The following is a 17,686-nucleotide window of genomic DNA, read 5'->3' as shown; positions in this document are numbered from 1 at the left end:
TAGCTTAGATAGCCTTTGTTGCATTGATTTGCCCTGATGTTCTTCCTCATCACGTGGTCGGCGGTACTCGCCGGCTCTGATAGGGCGTAGAATATATGCGTGCGCCAAAATGAATGTTGCCCTTTAATCAACTTCAAGCTTGAAGCCTTGAGCCTGTCTCCAGTGCGCGCGATCCCGCCCCCCCCCCAGCGCGCAAAAGCAAGATCTTCCTAAGCGTAAGAAGACATAGCAAGGCAGGCGTACGTGCGTAGAATCGATCAGATTGGCGAATGTTTGATGGAATTATTGTCATTGCGATCAAAAGTTTTACTCTGTTCCTACCAGCATCATCACTACAACCTATTCCAACTGTTGCTGCTCTTCACTTAAACAAAAAATGAGCTTGCGCAGTGCTGCCCCTCGTGCGGCCGTTCTTCGTTCGGCCGCTTTACGTCCAGCTGCTCCACGAATGGCATTCACAGCTTCGTCAATCGTTGGTGCTCGCGGATATGCCGACAAACCATCACCTGAAACTCGTGCATCTGCTTTGTTGGTTGTTTTGCCAGGAAACTCAATCGTTACAAAAGCTGGTTGGGTTACTTTGGGAACAAGTTTGTCCGCTTTAGCCGTCTCGAAAGAATTGTACGTTGCAAACGAAGAAACCGTCATTTTGGTCGCCTTCTTGGTCTTCGCTACCTTTTTGGGCCGTACAGTTTCAGCTCCATACAAAGAATGGGCTGATGGACAAATTGAAAAGATTTCCAGCATCTTGAACGGCGCTCGTAAGGAACACACTCAAGCCGTTCAAAGCCGTATCGATTCCGTCAGTGAACAACGTGACGTTGTTGATATCACAAAACAACTATACGCAGTTGCCAAGGAAACCGCTCAAGTTGAAAAGGAAGCATTCGAGTTGCAACAACGTACCAGCCTTGCAGCCGAATTAAAGACCGTTTTGGACAGCTGGGTTCGTTACGAATCTCAAGAACGTGAAGCCGAACAAAAGTTGTTGGCAAAGACTGTTATCGAAAAGGTTACCGCTTCGCTCAGAGATGAAAAGACACAAAAGCAAATCCTTGACAATGCCGTTGCTGAAGTTGAAGCTTTGGTCAAGAGCAAGGCTGTCTAAATATAGAGTGGAAATAAACAAAGCGGTACGTTTTGAGGACAATTGTTTCTCACAATGGATCATATAATATACGACATGTGTTTCACGTCCATGTAGGAGAGGATGAAATGCAACATCAGATACGAAAGACGATATGATACGATGGTGTACAGCGTGTTTGGATGATTAAGAGTGGTAGAGTATGCAGGTGGGCTTGATCATTAGCAGATTGACCGATTAGAGAAACATCATGCGATACGATTAGAAGGATCACGATTATGTAGCATTCTCAACTTTGTGACGGGCGAAGAGTTGGATTAAGTTGGATTTTGAGCGTTGATGAAGCTTCGTTGAGGCATTAAGGTGTCTTTGAGATTGCGAAGCGGTGCTTTCATTCGGTTGGTTAGAACCCTTGGCTTGTGCGTTTTGCTGATCGTCTGATTTGATTAATTTCCACTTGAAAAGATGTGACAGACTGTTCCGTCGATTGGACTTGGAATTGTTTTGTTGCTTTTGGCTTGTCTCATTCACGTTTTCATTGTTTGGTGGTGGAGGCGGTGGTGGAATAGATGAAGTGAAATTGGTCGTTTTTCGAAAATTCTTCATCGTATCTGTTGTGCGAAAGGTGCGATCCACTTCGATCAAGAAAGCGTCTAACTCCAGCTCATGATTTGCTTCGTTGTTCGCCTTATCATCTGGAACGATTGATCTTGGCTTGTCAGATAAACTTTCGTTCACGAGTGAATTGATTGGATGTCCTATACTGCTTTGGGAACCAGGAAGGATATCATTCGTCACTGGCGGCGTATAGGAAGTAGAGGAGTCAGCGTCTTTCTTGAGTTTTTGGGAAGAGGGTTTCTTTGGCAACGGTGGTGGATCTTTAAGGGCATTCGATGAATTCTTTTTGGACACCTTTTGAGTAGGATTGGCAGAAAATTGTGACTTGAGCGGTGGTTTGGACTTTGCATCTGCCGTCTTGCTTGGACTAGGTTCAGATTGTGGCGCATCTGCAACAATACGATGATGTAAAGTACCATTATCGCTTGCCGTCTTTCTGATCAATTTACGTTGACTTTTTGATGAATCTTGACTTTTTTGTTCGTGACCGAACAAGCCGGATAAGTCTCTCGTTTGTCGATTTTCCTCAAACATGCCTTCCCTTTCGTTTTGATCATCAACGGAAATTTTTCCCCAAGCAATTAGCATGCCTAAATTTTCCAATTCTTTTTTCCTCCTTTGCTCTTCTCTTGCTTGAAGCTGGAGATAAATCCTTCTTGCTTCTTGGGTAAATGCATGTGAGGATGCAGGCTCGATCTGGATAGGTGCTTGAACGATATCATCATGATCACCAATTGTATCATACTCCATCAACGATTGACGAACCCAAGAAGAAGCCAAGATCTCGGATGTTTGTTCTGGGATGCGAGACTTGGCTTCTTTCGCAGCGTTTGCTTTGTTGCGTTGCTTGATTAGATCATTTTGTCGCATTCTGTTGATGAGCCATTGTCTACCTCGCGACATGGATGAACGCTTTTGCGGTTGCTCATCTGAGTTGTTGGAATCCAAAGTTAAAGATTTATCAAGATGAACAATATTGTTGTTCGACTTTTTTTCCGCGTGGTATATGTCTTCAAGGTTTGGCAAATTTCTTCTAACGTTCACATCACTCTCTGTCATTGAACGTCTACGTGCTGCTTGATTGTTTGCATTTCCTTTTCTGTATTGCTTTTGCAATACTTCCCATGCAGCCAAAGCGTCTCGAAGGTTATTGTCTGGATTCACTTCGGTGAAAAATTGTGAGGATTTAGGTGTGAGAGGTGAACGCTTCCAGCCATCATTAGAAGAAGTGTCATGTTCCTTCTTGGAGATTTCTACCGGTGGAATGTCGATAGAAGGTATCTTTTTCTTTGGTGGCCTTTTGCGTTTTTCTTGAGGTGTACCTTTGAAAGGTGATTCTTTTGGATTTTTCACGCTGGATAACATTGTACGCCGTGAAGGATCATCAGAAAATCTTTTCGGAAAGGAAGGACTTTCTTTGCCATGTTGAACATCACATGGTTCTGGAGTCATCAGAACTTCAACTCTTGAATCTTGTGAATCGCCACCCATAGCCTGTGAAAGTTCAACTTTTCGTTTATTGTTAAGACGTTTCCAGTGATCGGAAGATGTCCAATCTTTTTGTACTGAATCAGACAAAGGTCTTAAACGTTCATAAATTTCATCAGAAGTATCTTCTGTGATCGAGCGCATGTATGGTTGATCGACAGAGAACGATTTTGACTTTGATTTTATTTCTTTTTCATCATTTTCACTTGAAAGAATTTCCGTTTCTACTGAACCTTTTTCTCGATCTGAAGTACATTCTGGCGTAATTCTACCTTGCTCCCTCCATTTGCTTAATTCGTCATTAAATACGATCCTCGGCTTGGTTGATTGACTGACAGTATTTGAGGAGGTGATTCTTTTCTTTTGCGCAACTATCAACATTGCTTGATCTTCATCATCTTCCGTATAATTTGGTTCCAACAAGTTTGCTTCTGACAAATCTTTCAATAAATCACTTGCTGCCGTACTGTCATCTTCATTCGTTATGCTAGCCTGAAATTCTTCTTGTGATGGAGAATTTGTGTTATCAGGGATTTGCTCAACGGATTCTGCTCTATTTTCATAGAATGCGCTTGAACGATCGTTTCGCAAGATATCTGGAATATCCAGAATGGTACTCTTGATTCGCATACGTTCTTCTTGACTGAACAATGAATCTTGAGAAGAGTTATCAGGCCCATGAATAAGTTGTGGCATAGAACGATGCTTTCTGATCTTTTGAACGGGATTTGCTGGTGGATCTTCGCAAGAAACAATAATGATCGGCACTTCTCTTTCTTTTGGCGTCATCCATGACGGTGAAGATCTTTTGGGTACAACAATTTGCGAGATCTTTGTTTCGGGTGTATAGAAGGAGGCAGACTTTCTCAACCTTATTTGATCACCAGTGATGCCCCTTTGACCTGCTCTATAGCTACTTTGTAATATAAGGCTTTTTCTACCTTCATTTTGATAGCCTACCGGGCAACCAAGACTCTGTGTCCTTTGCCTATGAGTGTCGTTTGGCTCACAAGATCTCTTCATGCTGAGAGTAATTGATGGTGAAAGGTGAAAGAAGTCGCATGATCAAACATCTTATGTTCAAATAGACAAGAAAAAACTTCTCTGTGATCGGAGGGTTAGAGGCTCGTGTGCTTTCCTTTATGAATTTCGTAATTGATTCATTCTATATACGAATCTTTCAGGGTCAAGGCGAGATCTTCAAGCTGAAGCTGAGGAAGGCGTCTATTTAGCAAGCAGATCCCGATTGATTGTCAGCAGTATTAGAGTCTTTTACCTTTGCCACGGAGAATTAATCGGGCAAGGACCTTTTTTTCGAAATCCGATCCGTGCTACAGGGCCATGAAATTGAGCTCGGATATGGAAATCTCGCAGTTATCACTGCAATCTGCATCGGACCCTAAAGTGGGCTCCATTGTGCGTAACAATCATCTTATTGCAGTGTATGTCATGATGGTGAAGGGCAAACATGTAACTTCTGATATAAAAATAGACTTGCCCCTTCAAACCATTGTCGATAAGTCATTAAAGCAGCGGGTTGCTAAATGCGTGTAAACGTCACTTGCCAGTTTTGAATTCTATAAGCAAATCACACTGTTGATGTGCCAAGCCTTTACGCGCCTTTCTTATTAAATTAAAAAGCACAGCATGTCGGCGTGTTGTCATATGCCGCTTTTGTGTGTTTGAGTGTGGAGCAAAAGAGGGCAACACTTTAGCGCATATTTGTTAGACGAAACGAACAATGCGTACAGATGCTCATTCTATCATTCACACTGACAAATCGCCTTTTACTTCTTAGAATTCGGACTCAAGCCTCCGTTTGGTCATTGACAGTTTTCTTATTCTCATCCTTCATCTTACAATTAAAAGCGTTCTGATCTTTAACACTATCATTAATCACACACAAACAACAAAACAAAACAATCGCACAAGCCCATTTGATCACCACGCATCACTCCATTTTCCCCTTTTGAAAGATCAAACATGCCGATCTTAAACGTTCATGCGGGTTCTTTACCCTCTTTCTCTTTACGAATGAACGCTTCCGATTCTTTGGAATCAATTCGTCAAAGAAGTGCAGCAAAGATTCGTTTGGACTTGAAAGATGGTATCCCATTGGTAATCAAATACGCTCATAAAGGTCAATCTTACACTTTGGAAGATGATGACGATTGGGATATCTTTGTGGAACGTTTTGGAAACGAAAAAGAAGCAGACGTATTCCTCGAATCTCCTGAAATTCCAAGCGCACATGGAGAAGATGATGATTCGGATGACGTACCAACAGGTCAATCACGTACAGCAAACATTCCAGTCGTCAATGATTCTACCTTGGTCGCACGTACACCAGGCCGTGGCTCTGGCGGTCCAGTGAGCATTTATCGTGTGAACCCAAACCCAGTCACAACTTTGGAAGAATTCACAGAAGCAGGAGGCGTTTCAGGTGGTGGTCGTGATTCAATTTTGTACCCTCCAGCTCGCGAACCTGTTCCTCATCCAGGTTTCAGCAGACCAGTCGTACCGGATTTCCCAACCACAACACCAGCAACGGATGCCATGTCTATGCGCAGTAATCGTACAGCCAAGCCAAAAGGATATTCAGCCGAAGTTGCTTCTCTTACACCATCGCACAAGATTGCATTCCAAGAATTCCATTCTCAATTGGGTGTCCGTCTATTGAAGGGATCTTTGGGTCCTGTAGATGATGTACCGATGATGCTCAAGAGCGGTTACAGACATGTTTATGTGTCTCGAAGCTTTGCTTTGACACATGGTTTCATTCCAAAAGATACCACACCCGGTACGTACGGATTCAACGGAATCACAAATTTGGGTAAATGGCCCGTCAAGGTTGGCTCAAAGAGTGTTGCATGCACAGTCATGTTGGCCGAAGATAGTTATTTCCCAGTCGTTTTGGGACGTAGCTTCTTTGAGAAACGCAAGATTCGAACAGATCCAGTTGATATGACCAATGTCGTTTTCATGGACACGGGAGAACATGTGGATGTGGAAGTTGTTGTCGTTCGTGATGAAAAAGGAGAACCAGTTCCAATTCCTTGATTTTTTCTCAGTGTCTAAAGTTCTGTCTTTACTTGCTTCTCTGTTTAAAGCATACCCAATGTATATCGCGACCTGTGGCTCGGATATACCTGCTGATTCAATCTGATAGTCTGTGATCAATTGAGTGAGTTCATGGGGTCATATTAATGATTTTTAGTGGTGCCTGGTCTGAGCCACAGCTCCTTTCTGCTTTTATCGCTTGAACTTCATATGCTAATTGCCATCACATTCTCGACTTCTTTAACTGAGAAGTATGTCAGGTACACGCATGTAATTCTTAGTCTGTCAAAGCCGCTCATACGACCAATGAGCATGAAAAGTGCACTCCATTCTTGTTTATGATACAATTGATGCTCATTTTGAAGCATCTTTTCGGTCAACTACAGTGATACCCAATAGTCTTGTCTTTTTGGGACCTTTGTTGTCTGTATTTCCCGGTTCTGACATTCTCTGTTGCAAGTAATCATCCGTGATCAGTCCAATAACCCCTACCACTGATATCAAAGAAAATAAATAAAACAAAGTCAGCTGCATATCCCTCGGAAAGCGGCTCAGTGATCGCCTGAATACTCACGTCCGATCGCAAAAGCCACACCCATCTTTGTTCCAAGGGTCAGATTTTGCCAACTTTTCCAAAGGGAATCTTTCTTTCCACCTTTCACTTTCTCTTGGCCTGCATATGTACCTCTTGCTTGACTTTGACCTTTCTTTGACGTATTGGTTGGTCGAACATGGATAGTCACCGGTTCAGCTTTCGCTTTCCATATCGAGGATGCGTACAACGATCTTGTCGGTTGGCGTCCAAATGATGTTAGTGCAACGACATGAGTGCTGAATTGTGGACGAAGTGCAGATATCTGCACTCCCAATCTTGTTGTGCGAGCAATACTCATGATGTGATATGATGAATGACGAGAAGAAGTAGCATGTAAGAAGAAAGCACGCAGAAAAATTAAGGCATACACTCTGCGCTAAATTATTTGGAAGATTAGGGCCGTGCATAACCAACACTTCCTCATGATGCAAACTGGAGAACTTTCCTTCTTTGATCCTCATAATCATCAAGAAGCCAAGATAGACTGCCTAGCATGTCAGATAAAGGAGATGCTGCACAGCATGCTTCAACGTCTGCATCACCACAACCAAGACAACCGATCAAGATAGACCTTTCCAAAGAGTATCGTATCTCTCATGTTTTAGAAGGTCATTCATCAGACGTTCGAGCTTTGAGTTCGTTCGAACAGGTTGATGGTTTCGAAAGATTTCAAAGTGCTTCAAGAGATGAAACTGTTCGTTCATGGTTTAGACCAATACCGAAGTCCGGCTTTGGTCCTCCACCTACGTGGTACAAATGGATTACTCTACACGGAAAACGATATCAAAATGCAGTTGCTTCTGTGAATCTCAGCGAAGATGAAGGTATGACAGTTATGGGAGGATTAGATGCCAGAATACTGGTGTACAAACTCAACTTCACTGGAGAATCACAACCGAAAGATCTAGATGAACCAATACAAATCATTCAGGAACATCATGACAACGTATGTCATCTGAGCATTTCAAGTAAAGACAGAACGCCGGAGGGTGCTCCAAGGCTGTTAATCTCCGCATCTTGGGATGCTACAAGTCGGGTGTATGCACTGCTCCCCGATGCCAAGATTGGTCATAAATGGAAAGCTCTACATTTTCTCAAGGGACATGAACGATCTGTATTGGAAGCTCAAGTCGTTTCAGCTGAACCAGGCAATGAACGCTATTTGACAGTATCAGCAGATTTGAAGATACGTTATTGGCATGCAGATAAGGTAGTCAAGACTTTTACGGGCCATGCTGATGTGATTCGGAGTATTGCACTTTTGCCATTAGATGCATCAAAACTTGATAGCAATACGACCACATCCTTCGCAACCTGCTCAAATGATGGTACAATTAAATTGTGGAGTCTAGAAGATTTAGCTAGAGAAGAGACATCAAGTAAGGACACCTCTTTAGCCACGTTGATACCCAGGCAAAAGGACGGAACGCCAATTCTAGATCTGATCTTTTCCGTACGCTTTGCCGGCACAAACGAAAACGGGGATCGATTGCTGATCAGCGGCGGCGAAGGAGGTAGGGTGTACATATGGAATGTAGATACTCAAGAAGAGGTACTGCAGATTTTGCAACCGGTCACAACTTGTTGGGATGTTTTGTTTTTGCCTTCTTCCGGTGATATCGTCACTGCTGATTCGGATAACAAGATTCGAGTGTACACTCAGAGGAACCAGAAAACTGGATTCATGGCTGCAGAACACCGACAGGAGCAGAAGGCAAAAGGCCTTCAAGTCGAATTGAGCAGGGAAGAAATCGAGGAATTCAACAAACAATGCGATCAGCTTGCTCAGAGCAGAGTCCGTGCTGACATTATTGCAAGCGAGACAGACTCTGGCCATGATGATAATGTCATCGACGGTCAGCGATACGATGCAGTGCTAAAAATCGATGTCAGCGATGACTCTGAGCCACTTAGTCTACCGATCAATAAAGGAGGTGAGCATTTGATGCCACGTAAACGGACACTTAGCCGGTGCTGATCAAAATCTCTCCCTTTCTCTCACAGATGATCCACGTACCAAAGCAAAGGCATTTATCCAGCAGTATAGCCTGTCGGAGCGATATGAGGATGATATCGTTGCTTTTATCCAACAAGTCGGCCCAAAGTGAAAGACTAGAAATATTGATGTACACTTTGAATTGATCATGTCTGCTTGTTGATTACATGCAAGCGAATGTGTGAGACGTTCTAAATATACTGCTTCTCTTAACTTTTTGTACAATCTTGACCACATCAGACGTTATACAATGATCCTTCTGGTGGTTGTGGTAATTTGCGGTTGTTTGGTGCGGCCATGTCCCTGCAGGAAGAATGGAATGTTTGGTCAGTGAAGCTGTTCAGGTATGAGGCAGAACTTTCGTACTCACTTTCTCAACTCTGTCAGAACTGTTTCGAGGGTGAAATGACGCTTCCATTGTGCCAGCACGGGCAGCGAGCTCGACTCGACCTGCAAAAGGGAAGAAGAGCGATGATCAGTATCAAAACGTGCCGTCTTGAAAAACACCCAAACTCACCTTCCCAGATTGTTGATTAACGCAAGGCAAATTGATTCTTGTCAAGAACCAGATTTCTGGTGGTCTATCAGGATATTGTTCCCCACAATTGATACGTAAGCTATAAATGCGATTTTGATGAACGCTATGACCCGGTCCAATAATCGTTCCGTTCCAATTGGACATCATCACATCTGAACCATCATCTAAACCATAAGAGCATGTTCCATCTCCGATTCCTTTTTCTCCTTTTTCCAATTCTTCTAATAATCTAAAGTTTCTCGGTACTTTTGCCATATTGTCGTCCCCAAAAAGAAAAGCCTTAGTTGAAGACTTGATCACAAAAGAGGTGTTGCAGGATGATGATGATGGTTATCTTTATGAACCCTCGCCGCGTATGCAGTCGAGTACTCTTGTGTTCTGCAGCCTGGCTCGCTCGCACAGGCCCTTGAGACCGAGTGCCTCCCTCATAAATTCCCTCCACGCCTGGCGTTGTGTCCGTTATGGTTGCCTCGGATTTAGACTGTTGAAAAAAGTGTGCATGCACGCCTTGCCTGGGCGTATACTTATATTAATTTAACAAGAAGAAAGTTGGCGGGTTTTTATTACTTTCGATCATCACCTACAACTTTAGCATATCATAAAATGGCAGCAGAGGCATCTTCATCGTCTGTACGATCTCTGTATCGCACATTCAACCGCGAACTAATAAAAGGAGTGAGTAAGCAACCCTATTGCAATCTGACGGAGACAGTGAACTAACCTTCCTACTTCATCAGATCCTCAAGCCACGTCCAGTAGCAGTCAGACGTCAAGATGCACTACCGACCTACGTTCGAAGGATGTTACGCGATGAATCTGCAGAAGCCAAAGCCTCTTCTCTTCAAAGATTAAACAATATCACCCTTCTGATACGAAACACTCGGGTTCATGGAGAGCTGTTGGCTCGTTATAATCCTGTTTACGGTAAATCAGAACAAGAACGTATTCGTGCAACTGCAAATAGAGTAGGATTGGAGGTGCCAGATCTATACGAAGACGCTGAGAAGCAGGTGGAAGAGGGTATCGATGAGAAGTACAGATCTTGATCAAAGTGTCCGAGTCATAGCAATCGTGTACAATATCAGTAACCAAAATGTGATCCTGTTTCACTCTATTAAGACATGCGCCCTCGAAATAAAATGCAAGATACAATAAAGAAAGATAAGAATATACAGTAGGGAAACACATACAAAATTGGAACAAATCTAAGATAGATTACATGACCGAGCATCCTCTCGGGTCTTCTCCTTCATCGTTCGGTCCCAAGATGCCAGTTGTCATCCTTGACCAACGACCTGAACCTCCTTCTTCCAATTCATCATCTTCAGTTAAACCGCCTGAAGAGATAAAGTGTAATGCGGCTGCTAAAGGATCACGAACTTTTCCCGTTGCAGAACGTAAAGAACCATCAAATTTACCCATCGCTCCGCTTCCACCTTGTTTACCGTTTAATTTTGCCATCATTGCAGCTCGTCTTGCTTCTGCTCGTTTACGGATCCGATTACGCACGTCAACTGCTTGCCATGCCCAAAATGTCTTTACTACCACCAAAGAATCATCACATTCATCTGAAGAGGAGGAATTCTTGTTGCTCGATTGGGCATTCGTGTTTGTCTCTTCTGTTGTGCCCGATGACTCAGCATTCTCAGAGTTAAGCGCTGATCTTGCAACTGTTTGCAGTGTACTAGAAGCTTTCCCATGTGAGCCTGTTCCTTTTGAACCCGCTCTGTTCTCATAATGAAATTGGGAGAATTCACTTCCAACTTTACCTTTCCGTGGACGAGCTTGACCAGATGCAAACACTTCTGCATTTGCACTCTTGCTTAAAGCTCTACAATCCACCAAGCTGATATAAGCACCGTGTGTCTTTCTTTTCTTGACCAAACCAACGAATTCGTTCAATAAAGCATCATTTGCTCGTGTATCGTCCACCTCTAGATGAATCAATTTTGGACATCTTCGAACAAGTGTCACCAAAACGTTTGGATCGATCTTGCTCAAATGAGAAATGATTAAATGGGTTAGATTTGCTCCTGTCGGTGGCTCTATTGGGATTTGCGATTGATCATCTGAAACCGTTGGATTGGGCAAAGGCCTCTCTTCGATTTCAACATTTGCCATTGCATCTTCTGTTTCGTCTTGTCTTACTCTTCGTAGAGCTCTGCGACCAAGACGACTTAATGTTCTGCTACGTCTTTCACTTGTGTTTCTCGTAGATGTGATGAGAGAATTTGCATTTTCACCCGATGATGAAAAGATACCAATGCTTTCCAAATACACTTCTGAAGGGGTCAAAGCTTGGATGAACTTATCGCCTAATTCGGCTGCTCCTTCGACGTCTATCCTTTCAATCTTGGGTGTAGTCTGCAACAGCTTTTCCAATCCCGTGTCACGTAAGCTATTCCCAACATTTGCCAATTCCAAACAACGTAATTGAGGAACAGAATGAGCCAAATGCGTGCATGTACGATCTGTCAAAGATCGACAAGAGGATAAAATCAAATGTGTTAAATGTTGATGGACTCTTCGATAATGTTGATCATCGTAAGAAATGCTTTCTCCTGCTTGACGAGCGGACAGAGCAACAAATGGACCGTACAGATCATCATCCGATACTTCGTTTCCCAATGCGTTGCCCAGTTCTTTTTTACTGCTTGTTAACGGTGGACCGGGATGACGAACGAATGCTGCAATTGCATCATCGTTCAAATCACTTGCATAACTGAGATCGAGAATACGTAAACTTCTCATCGCTCTTCCCAGATTATTCATCAAAGATGATTCAACGTCCTTCAGTCCTGCCACTCGTAATTCTCGCATATCCAATGCAACATCGGCAATTGATGTATAGATAACCTTTGAGCCCTTCTTGAACAATGATTGATCGTAGAGACTGCCTTGAGCAGCATCGATAAAGTTCATTAACCCATCTCCTGTCACGTTTGAACAGCGGCTAATATTGAGCGAGAGTAATCTGGGAAGAGATGCTCCGAGAATCAGCAAGGTATCGTTGGCTACCTCTGTTAGGTTCGAGATGTTCAATGATCGCAACTGAGGCAAACGAACAAGTGTGTGATGTAAGGCATCCTTTGAAATCGATCTGCAGCCTTGTAAGTTCAAAGATGTTAGAGAAGGCAAGGATAAATTTGTGTTCGAAATGGTCATCATCGGCAATCGAGATGCTGTTTTTGCTCTTTGTCGAGCACCTGGGATATTGCGAGGATTGACTTGACTTCTTTGTTCTGCGACCGAAGTCGAAGGGGTAGACATGTCGATCAATAATTGTGAAGAAGTATGCTGCATATTACGCATATTAATACTTTTGATAAATGGTCCAGCAAAGCCAATGATTCGCTTCACGCATTCATCCGATACATTTGTTGCCGTCGAGAGATCTAATTCGGACCAAAGTTGTCCATCAAGAGTGAGAGATTGCCAATTACGTGAAACTGCAGAAAGTCGAACAAGTTCACGCATAGCTTTTGCCTTTCCTCTTCGTTTTGCTGCGATACGTTGAACGTCATTACAGCCTTGAGTTGCTTCTTCTTGATGTGATTCGATCAATGCTTTGAAGCAATTCAGTTGAATTTCTCTAGGTAGCATGATATCGAACAGATTGCGAGAAGGCTTATAGATCTTGAAAGCATGATCATCCAGCTCATTCGAACTTCGTGTCCATGTGAACGAAGGGTCTGCCACACTAGGAGCATGTAGTGTAATTCCACCTGCAGATGAAAGATTGATCGTTGTGGATGACAGAGGCGTACTGTGGGATGCACGTAGGAGAGTAGGTCTAGCGATGTCCTTTCCTGTTTTCGATTGGTGAGTAATCCCTGCCTCATTTTGCAGTTGAGGATGATCATTTTTCATAGCGATCATATTCTGAGAACCGTTACCCTCTCTTGGCAGGTTTGCATCGATCGACAAGGTCGGAACGCTTTGAGTAGAGTCATTCCTTCTTCTTCGTTGAGACATTGAGAACAAGTTGAAATCCGATAGACTTCTTACTGCTTTATGACGACGACGACGATCAAACGAAGATGGCGTTGTAGACTGAACAGGTGTCGCATTTCCTCCTGTAGCAGTAGACGGTCGAGCCTTTGAGCTTTCACCCGTGTCCACACGTTTTCTTGTACTACCCACCAATGCATCTGAAAGACTTTTAACGCTCAACGGTCTACGTCTAAACAATGAACTGTTGAAACTTTGCGGCGTCCGTGCTCCTTCGGGTGTCTCTCTTCCATGACCAAATTGAAATGAAGGCGCAGAAGAACGTGTTAAATCCGAATTGCCTCTTCTATGCTTGAAAATCTTGTTTATCAACAGAGATGATTTAGCTGAACGTGTAGTAGGAGTACTACCGCTCATCATGTAATCTTCTGTATTTGACATTCTCTCTTGTTGTAAATTTGAAAGTCGTGGAGAAGCCTGAACGGAAGATGTAGTAGGGAAAACAAATAATTCTTCGTTGTCATGATTGTTGGACGTGCTCATCTCTTCTGAGATTCCATGAAGCTCTCTAGCACCAGTTGCGCTTGTCGATGCCACCATTGCAGGCATGGTCAAAGGCGTCTCTCTGCAAGAACAAGGAAGGAAAAGATAACAGTGTCAGAGATACAGCAATAGGCATGAAAGCAAAAAGTGGAAGCGTGTAGCAAATTATGATGGCAATTCAATAACCTTAAAGGTCAGGAGGCGAAGAAAAGAAGAAAGGTACATGAAAGGCTGGTATGACACGGATGCTCACTGATATCCAGAAGGACCTGGCACATTGCCAGTCATATCCGAGGGCAATTCCTTAATCTTGCCTGATCGTAATTTGGCATAAGGACTGCCACTATCCGGACCGTGACCCATTTGTGAAAGTCGTTCTTGCCAAGCATCTTGTAGGTAGCTGTTCATATTCCCGACATTCTGGCCGATCGGTGCAGATTGTGCTTCTTGACTTGCTGGTTGTTCTGGCTCTTCATCACGTTGAGTGTCTTGCGTCATGCTCGGTTCTGCTTGCTCTTCTTGCATTCGGTCGGGTTGATGACCAGCGCTTCTGGCTTGCATGCTTCCGAACAAGTGGTTCAAACTTTCACCTTGCATTCTGCTTCTGGCCATGATATCTTCGAAAGACAATTGTGTTGGAGGTGCTTGTGCAGGAGTTGGAGCGGTGTCTGGCTTGCTTTCAGATGTGGTCGCGGTGGTGGACTCTGTCTGTTTTCTTGGCTTGATTACCTGTGGCTCGACACTGTGAAAGGCAAAAGTTGGCTTTGGTGGTTGCGTATGCTGCTTTTGAGGTTCAGGAGCGTTCTGCGTGATTCCTCTGGCAGGTTTTGGTTGAGATAATTGTTGGACTTTTTTGTATAGGTCTTCAATGGATATTTGTATGGAGGAGACAATCGGATTCGAGTTTGTGTCACTGGTAGGAGGAAAGACAATTAGAAGATGATCGCAGTTGCGAGATAGCATGTTCTACACTTACCTGGACAGATCAATTAGAGAAGCACGGGTAACGATTTCGATTTCGACCACAGTTTCTTGCTGTAATGAAACGTGTTCTTCACAGAATAGCTGCCATTCGATTTGTTTGTCAATTACGAGTCTTTCTTCAGTGTTTGCCTCTACAGCAATCAAGAAAGCATAATCTGAAGCTTGTAATGTGTTATTTGAAGCTGAGAGGTTCCACTGAGAAAGAAGTGTTCCAATGACAGAATCAAATGTTGTTGATAGAGGATCACTTATCCTAGTTCTACGATGAATTGATGATCGTGTAAGATGTGATTTGATGATCATCACCCGTTGAAGCTTCGAGAAGAATTCAATTATGGAAAAGGGGCAAAGGAAAGAAATTATCAAACCAAAAGCCAGATAATAAGTTCAACCTCACCACCCTCTTTTTCCCTTTGCCTCGGACCATTTGCCTCTAGTTTCAAGCTAAAGAGAGGTGCAGGCGGGGTTGTGCATGATTAGGCGCCTTTTTTTTTCGGACTCAACAGGCACGGGCCATTTCCATTCCATTCACTTTTCCTTCTTCTCTAAATGCTATTTCACTACGCTCTACCTTCTTACCAACAACCATCGATATGGATGAGTCTCTCCCTAAATCTCTACGATCTCCATATCCTGAATTATCAAAACCTCCTACACAGGATCGACCTTTGCATGTCGTATTGGCAACTACAGGCAGTGTTGCTAGCATCAAAACTCCTTTGATCATAGAACGTCTTCTTTCATACCCAAATGTGCGAATACAAGTCATTTCAACAAAAGCCAGTCAGCATTTCTACAACAAAGAGGATATCATAAAAGCTTCAAGCTCAAGCCATGATTCTGAATGGCAGTCGGTGAAATCATTAGCAGCCCAGAATGCAGCTGCACAGGATGCAAAAGACAAAGAGGAAGATTACTTTGATGGTCATTGCCCTCGCTTACAATTCTGGGAGGACGAAGATGAATGGTCAACATGGAAGAATGTCGGGGATCCCATTCTACATATCGAACTTCGAAGATGGGCGGATATCGTCTTGATAGCTCCATGTAGTGCAAATACCCTGGCCAAGATCCATGCCGGAGTCTGTGACGATCTTCTGGTACGTGTCTCTTGATATGGATTTACCTCCTTTCTAGACACACTGACTTGCTTTTCCCTTTCTCTATTCTCTAGACAAGCTTCCTACGTGCGCTTTCACCTTCGACGCCAACCTACTTATTTCCCGCCATGAATACACTGATGCATATGCATCCTCTGACAGATGTTCATGTTCGCTTTGCGAAAGAAACATTGGGATACAATGTACACGGTCCTATTCAGAAGAAGTTGGCATGCGGTGATTTGGGAAATGGTGCTATGCTAGAATGGAGCGATATTGTCCAAATTGTGGTGGACAAATTCGGTCTGAATCCATCTTCGTCAAGGTGAAGTTAAAAGAGTATTAGTTGAAGACAATTCATTGTAGTACAGTTGTTGTTGCTGCTATTTGTATGATAGTGTACAGTATAAATTAAAAGAAGATACATCTCTTCAATCATGCTTTGACATTGTTAACCCCGTTCCCATTGGAACTTATACTCGATGGTACTTGTTCGACAGAAGCTTCTGATTCAGACCTTCGAATCTCCTTCCTTTCATGTCTACTTGCCGATCTTTTCTTCTCAGCTTCTCGTACAGCTGGAATCACCTCCAGTCTATGACGCAAGATCAATTGACTTAAACGATGAATAAATGTTTGCTCAAGCCTAGACGGTTGACGAACAGAAGGACCGGTTCCCGTGATTCTCGGTTTTGATCGACGTTTGGCTGCTTCATTGGCCGCTTGCTGTAATGTTGAAACGCTGGATTTGGGTATAGGTCGTAATGGCAACAAATTCATATCTTGATTTCTACCAGATTGAATATGAATGTCGGCCATCTTCATCTCTTGCTGCATCACCAGTTCTCTAAGCCCGACCATATCTTTCTCGGATGCGGCACCATCGAAGAGATGGTTGAACGAAGTATTTGCTGCTGGATTGCGTAATGTCGGCAAAAGTGGTCCAAGGTGAGAAGATGCCAGAATGACTGCAGTGTATGCGGAATGCAAAGAAGCCACCAAGTCATGAGCGGTCATTGTTGCTGGAAGAAGGCCAAAACCATCCCATCTGCGAACGCCCATGATGAGTGAGAACTCTGAGGCGAGTAAGATGATATAAAGGGTTACTAGCCAGTAACTGATTGCCTTTCTGCCTGCAAGCCAATTGACGAAACCATACGATATAGGATGAACGATGTAAAAACCTAAACTGCTTTGGAATCCATGTAAAAAGAATTCTCTTTCTGTTGCCAACTCCCTCTTTTCCAACACGGATGGTCCGAATCGATCGTATGCAAGCCGTTTCAGAGGATCTGCTAGTGCGTCATGTGCTTTGCGTATCTCAATAAAGAACAATTGATCTTGCTGACGACCGGCGGTCTTATCGGGATGATAAATGCGTGCTAGTCTACGGAAAGATCGTCTGATATCATCTGCGTCACAATCCAAAGGAATGCCCAATACCTCGTAAAAGTTTGGATCTCGCTTGAATATTGTGCTGTAAACAGTATAAAGAAGATACCCAATAATCACCAATGCCTGCACCCGACGAGCATGTAATTGTGCTTGAATTGGTGTAGATGGTCGCGTAAGGATATGCATATCATACAAACCTCGAAGAGCAAATTTTGTTAATAATTGAGGTAAGACTGACCATGAGATGAATGGCATCAATACTGCCATCACCTCAGAGCCGCCCGCCATGATTGGGATGTTTGGGTTGTTTGAATCGGTGGAGGAATTGATG

The 17,686-nt window shown here is 43.4% G+C and overlaps 10 protein-coding genes across 10 annotated transcripts; 5 read left to right on the top strand and 5 right to left on the bottom strand.

Moving 5' to 3' along the window:
• Positions 1-329: 329 nt before the first annotated feature.
• FA14DRAFT_160947 (putative H+-transporting two-sector ATPase chain b precursor, mitochondrial) lies at positions 330-1,419 on the top strand. Its single transcript, XM_025498901.1, has one exon. The coding sequence runs from the start codon at positions 377-379 to the stop codon at positions 1,106-1,108; it is 732 nt and encodes a 243-aa protein (XP_025356349.1). The 5' UTR covers positions 330-376; the 3' UTR covers positions 1,109-1,419.
• On the bottom strand, positions 1,236-4,375 carry FA14DRAFT_51243 (uncharacterized protein). The gene has a single exon (XM_025502444.1). It carries the CDS (start codon positions 4,214-4,216, stop codon positions 1,364-1,366), a length of 2,853 nt encoding a protein of 950 aa, XP_025356348.1. The 5' UTR covers positions 4,217-4,375; the 3' UTR covers positions 1,236-1,363.
• A 597-nt stretch (positions 4,376-4,972) lies between these two features.
• On the top strand, positions 4,973-6,747 carry FA14DRAFT_160945 (uncharacterized protein). Its single transcript, XM_025498899.1, has one exon. It carries the CDS (start codon positions 5,177-5,179, stop codon positions 6,251-6,253), a length of 1,077 nt encoding a protein of 358 aa, XP_025356346.1. The 5' UTR covers positions 4,973-5,176; the 3' UTR covers positions 6,254-6,747.
• FA14DRAFT_160946 (uncharacterized protein) lies at positions 6,453-6,732 on the bottom strand. Its single transcript, XM_025498900.1, has one exon. It carries the CDS (start codon positions 6,619-6,621, stop codon positions 6,460-6,462), a length of 162 nt encoding a protein of 53 aa, XP_025356347.1. The 5' UTR covers positions 6,622-6,732; the 3' UTR covers positions 6,453-6,459.
• A 563-nt stretch (positions 6,748-7,310) lies between the features above and the next one.
• Positions 7,311-9,404, top strand: FA14DRAFT_160944 (WD40 repeat-like protein). The gene is made up of 4 exons (XM_025498898.1): positions 7,311-8,780; positions 8,851-9,147; positions 9,215-9,294; positions 9,362-9,404. Exons 1-2 carry the CDS (start codon positions 7,342-7,344, stop codon positions 8,954-8,956), a joined length of 1,545 nt encoding a protein of 514 aa, XP_025356345.1. The 5' UTR covers positions 7,311-7,341; the 3' UTR covers positions 8,957-9,147; positions 9,215-9,294; positions 9,362-9,404.
• Positions 9,081-9,637, bottom strand: FA14DRAFT_164614 (UBC-like protein; the record flags this gene model as incomplete). Its single annotated transcript, XM_025499899.1, has 3 exons — positions 9,081-9,147; positions 9,215-9,294; positions 9,362-9,637. 3 exons carry the CDS (start codon positions 9,635-9,637, stop codon positions 9,081-9,083), a joined length of 423 nt encoding a protein of 140 aa, XP_025356344.1.
• A 319-nt stretch (positions 9,638-9,956) lies between these two features.
• On the top strand, positions 9,957-10,637 carry FA14DRAFT_189961 (uncharacterized protein). The gene is made up of 2 exons (XM_025501766.1): positions 9,957-10,057; positions 10,120-10,637. The coding sequence occupies exons 1-2, from the start codon at positions 9,986-9,988 to the stop codon at positions 10,426-10,428; spliced, it is 381 nt and encodes a 126-aa protein (XP_025356343.1). The 5' UTR covers positions 9,957-9,985; the 3' UTR covers positions 10,429-10,637.
• On the bottom strand, positions 10,438-15,287 carry FA14DRAFT_172625 (uncharacterized protein; the record flags this gene model as incomplete). Its single annotated transcript, XM_025500420.1, has 4 exons — positions 10,438-13,958; positions 14,130-14,789; positions 14,853-15,055; positions 15,258-15,287. 4 exons carry the CDS (start codon positions 15,285-15,287, stop codon positions 10,598-10,600), a joined length of 4,254 nt encoding a protein of 1,417 aa, XP_025356342.1. The 3' UTR covers positions 10,438-10,597.
• Positions 15,288-15,453: 166 nt separating this feature from the next.
• Positions 15,454-16,289, top strand: FA14DRAFT_122800 (flavo protein; the record flags this gene model as incomplete). The annotated part of the gene is made up of 2 exons (XM_025496535.1): positions 15,454-15,960; positions 16,035-16,289. The coding sequence occupies 2 exons, from the start codon at positions 15,454-15,456 to the stop codon at positions 16,287-16,289; spliced, it is 762 nt and encodes a 253-aa protein (XP_025356341.1).
• On the bottom strand, positions 15,994-17,683 carry FA14DRAFT_160942 (DnaJ-domain-containing protein). The gene has a single exon (XM_025498897.1). It carries the CDS (start codon positions 17,641-17,643, stop codon positions 16,396-16,398), a length of 1,248 nt encoding a protein of 415 aa, XP_025356340.1. The 5' UTR covers positions 17,644-17,683; the 3' UTR covers positions 15,994-16,395.
• Between the last annotated feature and the right edge of the window lie 3 nt (positions 17,684-17,686).

This window comes from Meira miltonrushii (genome assembly GCF_003144205.1).
Source record: "Meira miltonrushii strain MCA 3882 unplaced genomic scaffold FA14scaffold_2, whole genome shotgun sequence".
Lineage (NCBI taxonomy): Eukaryota > Fungi > Basidiomycota > Exobasidiomycetes > Exobasidiales > Brachybasidiaceae > Meira > Meira miltonrushii.
This window is presented reverse-complemented; position numbering and strand designations above follow the sequence as displayed.

Excerpts from the sequence above, each read along its gene's own strand:
- FA14DRAFT_160947 (XM_025498901.1), top strand. The coding sequence starts at position 377 with ATGAGCTTGCGCAGTGCTGCCCCTCGTGCGGCCGTTCTTCGTTCGGCC.
- FA14DRAFT_160945 (XM_025498899.1), top strand. The coding sequence starts at position 5,177 with ATGCCGATCTTAAACGTTCATGCGGGTTCTTTACCCTCTTTCTCTTTA.
- FA14DRAFT_160946 (XM_025498900.1), bottom strand. The coding sequence starts at position 6,621 with ATGCTTCAAAATGAGCATCAATTGTATCATAAACAAGAATGGAGTGCA.
- FA14DRAFT_160944 (XM_025498898.1), top strand. The coding sequence starts at position 7,342 with ATGTCAGATAAAGGAGATGCTGCACAGCATGCTTCAACGTCTGCATCA. Across the intron at positions 8,781-8,850 it reads AGTCTACCGATCAATAAAGG|AGATGATCCACGTACCAAAG; the intron begins AGGTGAGCATTT and ends CCTTTCTCTCAC.
- FA14DRAFT_51243 (XM_025502444.1), bottom strand. The coding sequence starts at position 4,216 with ATGAAGAGATCTTGTGAGCCAAACGACACTCATAGGCAAAGGACACAG.
- FA14DRAFT_189961 (XM_025501766.1), top strand. The coding sequence starts at position 9,986 with ATGGCAGCAGAGGCATCTTCATCGTCTGTACGATCTCTGTATCGCACA. Across the intron at positions 10,058-10,119 it reads ACCGCGAACTAATAAAAGGA|ATCCTCAAGCCACGTCCAGT; the intron begins GTGAGTAAGCAA and ends CTACTTCATCAG.
- FA14DRAFT_160942 (XM_025498897.1), bottom strand. The coding sequence starts at position 17,643 with ATGGCGGGCGGCTCTGAGGTGATGGCAGTATTGATGCCATTCATCTCA.